This window comes from Pempheris klunzingeri, chromosome 1 (assembly GCF_042242105.1).
Source record: "Pempheris klunzingeri isolate RE-2024b chromosome 1, fPemKlu1.hap1, whole genome shotgun sequence".
NCBI lineage: Eukaryota > Metazoa > Chordata > Actinopteri > Acropomatiformes > Pempheridae > Pempheris > Pempheris klunzingeri.
Genome location: NC_092012.1, coordinates 29190828 through 29201517, shown reverse-complemented (window position 1 = coordinate 29201517; position 10690 = coordinate 29190828). Strand labels below are relative to the sequence as shown.

Here is a 10690-nt window from a genome sequence, read left to right as displayed (position 1 = left end):
GCCATTCTTTCTTTTTTTCTTCATATACTTCATACTCAAACGTACTGCAGGACATCGCAGCCTGTTGGATATACATTTGGTACACAAAGGAAAGCCCAACATAATTTTAGTATTAGTATTTCCACTACAAGCCTTTGATTTTTTTACCACCTGCTGTAGGGTCTAATGATCGTGGTGTTGCTAAATCAGTCTCCATTTCTCTCTCTATCTGTCACCTTGGCCCAGAGCTTGATGGTCTTGAAAACAGACACTTCACCAAAAAGCAGCAAAAAAGACAAACACAATGATATTGTGTGAATCTCTATAAGTCATAGACTGTATAAAAGAAGCAGACGCAGCGACCGTGACGTCCTCTGCCTTTTTGAAGCCTTGAGTTTGGTATTTTGGCCTTTGGAATCTTGGTTTTGAACCGGCTTTATGCTGCGTTCACATGGAAAAACAAACTAGCAGCACGGCAGGACGGCAAAGCGGAACACGCACGACAATATGTCACTATGGTGATGTTGTGTTGGATACATAGGAACACGGCATTATTGTCTGTTTTACTCTAAATGGAACCATAATTTACAAAGTGAACACCATGCTGCATTCCAGAACACAATCAAGGGATTAAGACTTCCCTACAATCAAGCTTCTTTTTGCAGCCAGTGGAGTCTCACCCTGCTGACCATTAGAAATAATGCATGTTAACAGCACTTCCACGATGACTTCACCTTTCAGACCCAGAGGTCTCACATGTGGATATCAAGAGGTGGAAGTGAATGGGACTCTGTCTAGTCTTAAATCCATAAAATCCAAAAAAAGAGCTCAAACGAGCAGGCAGATCTTTAATCATTACCCTATATACAGTATATATGTTTAATGAAAACAATACTGTCCCTAGGAAAACCCTGGAGGCAGTATTGTTTTCATTAAACATATATACTGTATATAGGGTAATGATTAAAGATCTGCCTGCTCGTTTGAGCTCTTTTTTTATGCAGACAATACTGTATTTCAGGAGAAAATTATTGAGCCATAGAATAATGAAATCATGCTATCAGATAATAAACTTCACCTTCATTTAGGGAAAATTGGGCCATTATGTTTAGAACTTGAGTCAATCAAAGAAAATATCCTGAATTGTTGGTTATGGTCGGTCAAATAATACCAGCAATAAAAAAACTTCTATGAATTATTTCAGTTTGACTTTACTTAATCAGCTCTGGCACTGTAGGTATTCAGCAAACTTATCAAAAGACTTCTTGGCTTAGAGAGCAGCTCTGATAGATACAGTCACACGTGAAAATTAAGATACATTTTGGAAGATTGTTGTAAAAAAAATTAACAAACTGTGTTTAACTGTGATTGATAATAATCAAAAGGAGGACATTTGGATCAGGCCGCATCTGCTTCACTCTTTTTTTGTACCCCCCACTTATTTTGAATCCAAAATATATATATGGGGCCCAGGTTATCCTTCAGGTGTTTAGGGAGCACTACTGGGCCATCAGTCTTTTAATTCTGTTATCTAACCAAAACATTAAGTGATAAACAAAGATATCAGTTAAAAAGTAATATAATGACTCATTTCATCCCAGTTATTCACTTATTTTTGGGTTTACTGGGCTGGAGCTTGTCCCAGCATGCACTGCATGGACAGCAGGGAGACACCCTTTACATACCTGTAATCCGCGGGGGGAATGGAGGGCCTGGTGCACTCCAAACTGGACTGTGGGCTTTTGTCTGTATAAGTGCACATGCATGTGTTAATGGTTATAAATAAGAGTATTTTAACTCCAGACTCAACAGCAGCGTTTCCTTGTGTGGTTCACCTGTGACCACAGTCGGCATCACCGATGGGTATGCTTGGGTTTAGATTGTTGCACCTGCGACCACACCCAACAGTGATGTCTGATTAACTTTATCTATACAGCACCTTTCACCAGACGAACGTCACAGCGTTCCACAATGAAAACAATAAGGCCACAGACACACACCATGAAATAAAGATAGATTAAAACAGAATCAAGGCAAGCCACATTTAGACACAATGGGCTCAGGTTGTACAATGTTTCTCAGCTGGAATAAACAAATCAAACATTTAACATGTTGGTTTCCACCAACACACACCTTTCATAGGGAGGATTAAACAGAAGAGGAAAGAGAACCTGTACCCTTTACCCTACAGGCCAAGACTGGCTTTATTTCCTCATCAGTCTTCATTATCATCAGTCTTTAGTTTTTGTTATAATGCTATGATCAATTCACTTGCTGCATAAATGTATTCATTCTGTTTTTATCTCTGAAATTAGACTAAACACGTGATATATATCTTTCCCTCTTATATTACTTCTGTAAGATTTCCTGTTAGTTCAGGTCTATTGTTATAAAACATATTATAACCGTAGTTTGGATTAAACATTGCATCGTTATTGCACATTTCAACTGTTCGTTGCAAACTGAGTCCCATTGTTCTGTTTCATGAGTTCATGAGCTGCACCCGCCTGCACCTGCAAACATTCTGACTGTTCCCACCCGCATAGCAGAGCTCTGTTGACTTTGTGTGTCTTCTCCCGTCCCTCAGGGAAACACGGTTTACTTCACTAAAGAGAGGTCTGTCAGTAGTAACATAGCAAAATCACATTCTTGTCCTTTGCATTCAAACGTAACACCTGGATTTGATTTTGCAGATAATTTGGCTGAGTGATTGTCCTGTTTGGTTATTACGAGTCACTGTACCTTGTATGTGTATCCATGGCAACGCCAGTGAAGTCTGGTTCACAGTCATGTCAGATTTGCTTAATGTCCAATCTGTTCATGTGGTGTTTATCCTTAATAAACCAGAGGTTGTACAGTGTGATCATTGACTCACACATTAAGGAACTCATTTCTAACTACTTTTGTTTTCATCCCACAGCTTATGTTTTAACCATCTGTTCCAGCCTGCAGCAAAGTTAAAACTGCCCCTTCCTTCGGGGATTGCAGTCCCTATGCAGTCCTCTATTATGAATTTCCAGGCCACATTTTGGAACGTGGGAGTTTTAGGTTAATGTGAGGCCCCTTTGCTTGTAAAGTGGCCATTTGCTAGGAAGCTAAACCTTCCATTAGAGCCATCCCTGAATCCTGGCATGGCCTGTTTCCTGACCCTGAGGTCAAGTGAAACGATAAAATCAGAAAAGGCCCCTTCATTTCTCGATGAAAGATGTAAAATGTCCATTATCATCAGAATTCTCACCATGCTTCAAGTATAATACACTGACATAGTATGTATGACAAAGGTAAAGATGAACTTAGTAGACAATAAGTTATATCAGATTATCAAAGTCAGTTAATCAACTACTTTTCAGTGGCTGGAGTAACTGATTTATCAACTAATCATTTCAATTATTTCATATCTATTCCCCCTATCCCAGCATGCACTGGGTGGAAGGCAGAAAGACACCCCGGACACGCCTAAAATCCAAATAAACACACACTCTTACACAAACCTTTGAACCACACATTCAGCTTCCACACCACCTCACAGAACACGACAAAGCACGCGATAACATCTTAATCATTTATTGACACGTGACAGATGTGATCGCTGGGAACAGTTCTCTACCTGTGCTAAGAGCTTTAAGAGTGAGGACGGATTGTACGGGAAGAGTTTCTTTGCCTGCAGCCTCGTCACCACCTCTCGGAGCTCTGACAGACACAGCACTGCTCTGGCTGATGTTTCACACGTCACCTGTCCTGACAAAGGCGCCATGTTTGGACATGATGTTTGCTCACTTTGTAACACTGACGCTGATGACCCTCCTGGCCTCCTTTCCACTGTGGAGCGAGGTGCATTTAGTGGTCCTGTTGAGTGACAGGTGCTTTTCTCACATACAGACGTCCTCGGTTCATCCGGCGAAACCTCCATGTCCTCTGGATCAGACTCGTCAGAACTACCATACTCCACAAGGCGAAGCCCAGCAGCCAAACAGCTCATCCCCACTGGTGAGACAACGTCTGTCGGCTGGACACGGGAGCTGAATTCAACTGGAGCTGGCCCACCATTATATGTCAATGCAAACACGTCACCACTACACGAGGCGGGAAGTGACCTCTGCGTGGAAAGATGACCGTCTGACGCAGCAATTCTTCCACACGCCGCCGTGAAGCCCTGCCAATCACCTTTGAGGTACTTGAGGTACCGCACGAAGTACTCCAAGAAGCAGGTTTCGGCGGAGATGAGGAAGTCCAGGAGGATGCTGTGGTCGAAGGAGATGCTCCGAAGCAGGAGCAGGAAGTGGCAGTGCGGGTTGCAGCCGGAGGCACAGGCTGCCTCCAGCGCAGAGACGTCGTCCGACCTGGAGCACAGTCTGCAGGGAGAGACGAGCAGTTCACTTAACTCATTTTGAAAACACAGCACCTGTCGTCCCCCTGGACCACACCAGCTGTTTTCACTGATCCACCATCTAGCATTCAGTGCAGCTGTCTTTTGTCCATTAATGCTGTGGAGATGCCCGTTTTTGTTTATGTTACATCTTATTTTGGTTCACTAAACATGTAAAACTACTTTTCAGGGCAGTCCCTGTAACTGTGACCTTGCTTGCCATTGACCTGACAGTGGCCAACAGCCCAGTGCTCATTTTGTTTCCATGAAAAGGAGATTTCATCCACCCAAACCCTCTAATGCTTTAGTGAGCTGGTTTTCAAGGTGGCGAGATTTGATAGATTTTTGAGCATATTTTCCACCACAGTGAGAAATTAATCATAAATATGGTCACATTTAAAATAATAGAAATCCACATCATTGTCTGCATGTCATGTGGATGACGATAAGTCACACAAACATATGTTGTACCTGTGATGGAGGAATATGGAGAGCAAAGCTTTGGCTGCCTCCATCATGTCGTCGTCCTGGTCCCCGAACAGCAGGCTCACCCAGCAGCAGGGGTGGGTGGCCTCCGTCAGCTGGACGCTGCTCCTCCTCAGGAAGCCCCACAGACTCTGTAGATACCCGTAAACCTCTGTGGCACTGTCCACTCCTGCTGTGAGAGGACACAGGGAAGGTATCAGCATAGAATCTAATGTGCACGAGCAGTGCCCCCTGCTGTGGAAATACTGTAATACAGAGGGTCTAACATTCCTCTTCTTAATCCATAAAACTCTAAAAACTAATTACCAAGGCCACAGATCATGACACTTTACACCTGCTATACCTTTTCTGGCTACTTTGGGGCAGTGGAAGCAAGTTGACACTGACATATCATCATTGTTTAGATTGACAGACCAAACAGTTGCTTATTTGCTCATCCAGCAGTCCTGGAGCAACATTATCATTCATCTGGGAATGTAATATTCCCAATCCAACATTCTCTCTCCTTCAGCTCTGATTTTGGACTCCTGAGGGAAATCTTCAGTGGTTAGATGCTCCTCTATGTTCACCAGCTAGTCTCTAACTGTGACTGTCTGCTGTTTGGTTTTTGTTCACTGCTGTCTGTTGATGATGTTAAAATGAATATTAATGAATTAATATTAATGAATCCACAAAGAGTTCTCAGTTATACTAAGCGTTTTAGCATCTTTGAGCTGACAGCTTTGGTTTCCCAGCCCACATAGTTTCACTGTTTTGGCTCGTGTTTGCTGCCCACTCTGTTTGGAGCTGGTGTTACGGTGCTACACGTCTTTGAACTGTTCTCATGTGACATTTTATGCTGCACGTGCTCCAGTGTTGTGATCTAATCATGGGCTCTCACCTGCTCCACCTGCCATCGGGATGTGAAGCTCCATGGACTTGAGAAGAAGCAGGCTCACAGCTCGAAGCATCACACAGTCCGCTTTCTGACCTTCATCCTCTCTGACATGTCTGATCCCCCCAAAGACAGAGGCAGGCCCCACTTCAACGCTCTGTAACCAATTGGCAGCCACCGCTGTTAACACGCTCTGAGCCAGCGTGCTCATATCAGAGCTGAAGTGCTCATATTCCAGCCCGCTGCACGGCGCTTCTCCCAAAGCCCAGTCCTCTCCAGCCTTCTGAAGCACGGCTCTCTTCAGAAGCAGCAGCGCACGCTTTTTGACGAAGTACAGTGAGGAGCGGCTGATTGTTCTCAGGAGTGCCGGGGAGCGAATGTGAGTTATTCGCTGACAGACGCCGGCTCTACATGTCAAACGGGATGCAGTCAGCGCCTCCAGCAGGTCCAGCAGGAGGCAGAACGTTGTTCCCCAGCGTCTGCTGCTGGGAAAATCCAAACACTGTGTTGCCTCTTTTCTCTCTTCAGGGAGAAACTCTGAACATAAAGCATTCAAGCTGGAGTCGAAAGATGACAGGAGTTTTCCAAGGATCTCTGATGGAAGAAAATACAGGCATTCAAAATGAGCAATTAGACCCAAGAACACAACAAGGATCACAGTGCAAGCAACCTGGGTTGATCTACTCCAGCCTTCATGTTGGTCGTAGCTAATATACAAACAATTTTGTATCATATTATAATTTTAAGAAATTTTTAGGCAATTTAATCCAAGTAAAAATGCCAACCATCCTCTGGCTGCAGCCGCACCAATGTGACTGAATGTTTGGCTGACCAAAAACAATATTTTGATGATGAAACATACATACAGCATACTTAGATTAGCTAATAATGTAAAAAAATAATTGGTCGTAACAGCATTTCCCACCATATAGCAGGAAATCCTTAATATGGGACTGCAAACAAAGTCAGCAATGGCAGCAACTGCTGACCATTTAATGTGGACAGTTAATTATAACGGTCATCTTTCAAAATAAAGTTCTAGAGGATTCAGAAAGTTTAGGAATATGTATGTCCATCATCAGGGATTAATGGACAACAAAGGCTGAGCACGTCAGCCGGTTGCCTCCTTGGAATCCATTCATTCCTGAGTATGGATCTGGTCAGGTATTATCTCACTCATACTGTGGTAAAAAAATACATTAAGACTATTGGTTTATAATTTCATGTGTTTTGCAGTCAAAACCTAAAGCTTTTCACAGGGTTTGACTAATACCTGGAACAATCATTGCCATGTTTCTTATTCTTCACAACTCCAGTAAACAGGATGAAACGCTTGGCAGCGGGAGATATTTTCAGTCCTCTCAGCTCACAGAACCCTTTGGCTCAGCTATGAGCCAGAGAGCGAGCATTATGCTGACAAGACTTAAAGTCAATAACATTATGTACAGCTGACAAACAGCAAATATAATTTAAGTGTGTTTAACCAGCTAGCAATCCAGCCATGAAAATGTCCCCAAATCAAGATCAAGATTCTCACATACAAATTTTTGTGTATCTGTGCGTGGCATGCAAAATTATACACTCCAAGACGTCTCATTCAAAACGTATGTTGGTTACTTAAAGTAACTAAGAGGAACTTTCATTTTGTGTTGATTCCGGCAGCCCCTGTGGACAAAGAAGAATTCCTAGAATGAAGACTGTGTTTCTCAGCACCTCGTGTCGTACAGATCTTGATCTGGCTGCTGCATGCGCAGCTATTTGCATATAAGATTAACAATTGTACTTAACAGCAGCATCTACATGCAGCAGCCACAGCTCTTTCAAACTTCCCTACACTTTTGTTTTATTCTGTTCACGGGATAAGAGCCGGCCCTGCCCCAGGATCAGCCATGACCACAAAATATAAAATAAAAAATAAAATTCTCTGTGGTATTATTTATTTTAATTCAGTCTCCTCCTGCTTCTTTTTAACTGGCAAGCGTAATGTCACTACAGACTTTAAATATCCAGTATCAGCTGCGCCATAGTTTCTGTTTCCAGCATTCTTCCTGCGACTAATTGTCCAAGCCTTTCAGTGAAGGATGTGTGCAGGTTTAGGGAGATATCAGATGGATCAGATGACATGATGTGCAGCTGTGACCATCAAGCTTGTTGCAGGTTCACACACCAGCAGATGAGCCGCCACTCAGATCTAAGCTAAATGAACAGACAGCAACAGCTCACAGCGTGAATGAAGCACTAACTGGTTTTACCTTGATGACCCCCCCTAAGAAGTCTTTTTAAGACCTCCGTCAGTGACCACAGACAGGCATCCAGTTCATTCCCGGGGGAAGAGCTGCGAAACGTCTGGACACACTTCTGCTCCCAGACGGCACTCACAGCACCCTGAGAATTAAAGTGTGTGTTTAACACAGAAAATGTTACTGCAGATTTACTTTCTAACCTTTTTCGTACATGTCCAAATCTGTAGGGCAGCTTTAGGGCCAAACTCTTAGCACGTGCTCCCTCACGCTGCATTATTTACTTCAAGCATTTTTCTATGCGTGAAGTGTGTCATGGCATGCACAGAACTCATAATTCACCATCATTTCCTGAGGGGAGCTGATGTGTGACTCCAAATACATGCAGAGGAGCCTAAAATGCAGTTTAGTAAAGGCTAGGTGTGGAGACAGCACTGACACTGGACACTTCCAGATAATTAACTCCAGTTAAGTAACCTTGATAGTCATCCAAGCTGTGATGATGAAATAGGCCTGAGGCATCATTTCAGACACATTCCCTCAAAATTCAGCCTGACACATTTTGTATCTTTGGGATCTTGAATTTCAAATTAGCTAAAATCTGAGTTTGAACAAAGCTCGAGGTGACCCTGTGCAGATGAACCAACTGGTGTGGTTGCAGAAAGTTTACCAGGTTAACACAAAATGGACAGAAATGACGTCAATGAATCGATTTTGGAAGCAAACTTGGCTGAAACCGCAGTGTTCCTTGCATGCAGGACTACAGGCGGCCGTGAGAACTCACAGATTTGTGGAGGTGATAGAGAACACATGTTGATGCACACTTGGCAGCCAGATGTGAGATGATCTGGTCCTCAGCCTGGAACTGATGGATCTGTGGATCGGAGCGCTCTTTAGCTGTCACTGCAGAAAACATTTATCATGTTGAAGCTACCTTGTGTTTTTACTCAGCCTGAGGAGTAGAGCAGGGGGAGGGAGGGGGGGCACTCACGAGGTGGGACATGAGATCCATGTCATGGAACAGCACCCTAAGGATCTCCATGGAGTGTGAGGCCAGTGGAGGAGGAAGGCTCTGGGACGTCAGGCTGGAGGCGAGCTTCTCCACCAGGGTCACACTGCAGCAGCTCAGCTCCACAGCAGCACCCGCCCTGCCCCCCCCGGGCACCTGGCCGCACACCCCCGACATGATCACACCCGCCACATCCGCAGCGCTCTGTCTGGGACACGAGCCCGTCTGAAAACATCGGTAGGCATCTGTCAGCGGGTCCCAGCCGCTCGCTGCGTGCTCCATGATGCTGCCTCTTCCGTATTGACTCGTCACGTGATACAAGCGGAAGCAGCGCCGCTACAAATACAAGCCGATTCAAGTTAACAAAATAAGACCAGATGTACGCCACGTAAGCCTTCAAAATAAAACGATTTTAAACTCGTTCCCTTCTGGCGGATCAGACATCAGTACCAGCTGTGAAATTATTTAAACCATGACAGTGTTTTATATCTTAATGTTCATAAAAGGTGGGACTTCATTAATAAGCCTTTTTTGCTATAAATATTATTACTCAATAGGAATTTATGGCTGTGACCGGAAGTCGTAACGTTTTTGTATTTTTAAACAATACAAGAAACTTTACAAGACAAGACAATACAAGAAACTTTATTAAACATTGCTAAACATGCTCATGAATCCAAAAAGGAGATGAATTAATGCAATGAAGCTAAAAGGACAACATTATAAAACATTATATGTTAAAATATCTCATTTCAATCTTTAAATGGGAACACTTTTTTGAACTTTTATATTTCTGAAGAATTTTAAGGCCCCTGAAGGCCATGGTGGGAAAAACAGGGGCAGAAAAACAGGAATAAAAGGAGCATGGTCCCCTTATCGTCAAATTTGAACTCTTTGTCTTTGTGTTAGAGTGACAACTAATACTATTGTATTTCTCTAGTTCTATAATCTATAGAACAGTAAGTCACCATTAACCTCTAGTCACAGGTCTCATGGCAACTTTTTAATGTACTCTGGCTGAGCACTTCAGGCTCATTTGACAATGTTTTATTTGTGCAGTAGCCTTCAAATCTGAGCAAGGGAGCTGATATTTTTGCTGTTTCTACAATATGACAAAGCTGACTTGGCTGAACCTATGAGGAAACTAAGATTAGCCTCCTGACAGAAAAGCTCACGGGGTAAAAGCTAATCCATCACAGCAAGGTGCCGACTCCAATACTTTTTTGCTTTACTTTTTTTTATATGCAATTGCACTTTATTTATTTATTTAAAGACCAGTAACCAAAAAAAATGTCTTACCACTGCACATTATTTTCACTTTTTCACACTCCCCTCACACAGAGCTGGACGAGCCGGTGATGCCACCTTGCACTTGCACACCTTGATGCACTTGCATGCTATGGGGTGGTCCAGCCCTGTCTTGGTGTAGTGCCATCTGGTTGGTGAGGGTCATGTAGGAGATGTCCAAACACACAGCCTGACACTGACACTCACTGGTCCAATCTGCATCTGCCTTACATTGTGTTTTCCTGCAAAAGTTTTTTTTCTGGCAGTGATGATCACACTCCTCTCGTTGTTGTGTGTTGCATTTTGAGGTATCTTGTTTGGTGCCTGTCTGAGCTGTGGCAGAACTATTTCTTCTATTTTTCAGCTGTGACCAACAAAACTCCACCCTGTGCTACCTCCACTTGGGCCATGGGACATTTCCAACATTGAGACTGCCTTCTAAGATCCAA

The 10690-nt window shown here is 43.4% G+C and overlaps 1 protein-coding gene across 1 annotated transcript; it reads right to left on the bottom strand.

Annotated features, from left to right (window-relative positions):
- Positions 1 to 3538: 3538 nt before the first annotated feature.
- On the bottom strand, positions 3539 to 9236 carry lins1 (lines homolog 1). Its single transcript, XM_070830603.1, has 6 exons — positions 8937 to 9236; positions 8730 to 8819; positions 7958 to 8090; positions 5712 to 6299; positions 4817 to 5003; positions 3539 to 4331 (listed from the first exon to the last, which is right to left on the bottom strand). The coding sequence occupies exons 1-6, from the start codon at positions 9234 to 9236 to the stop codon at positions 3539 to 3541; spliced, it is 2091 nt and encodes a 696-aa protein (XP_070686704.1).
- Positions 9237 to 10690: the final 1454 nt, after the last annotated feature.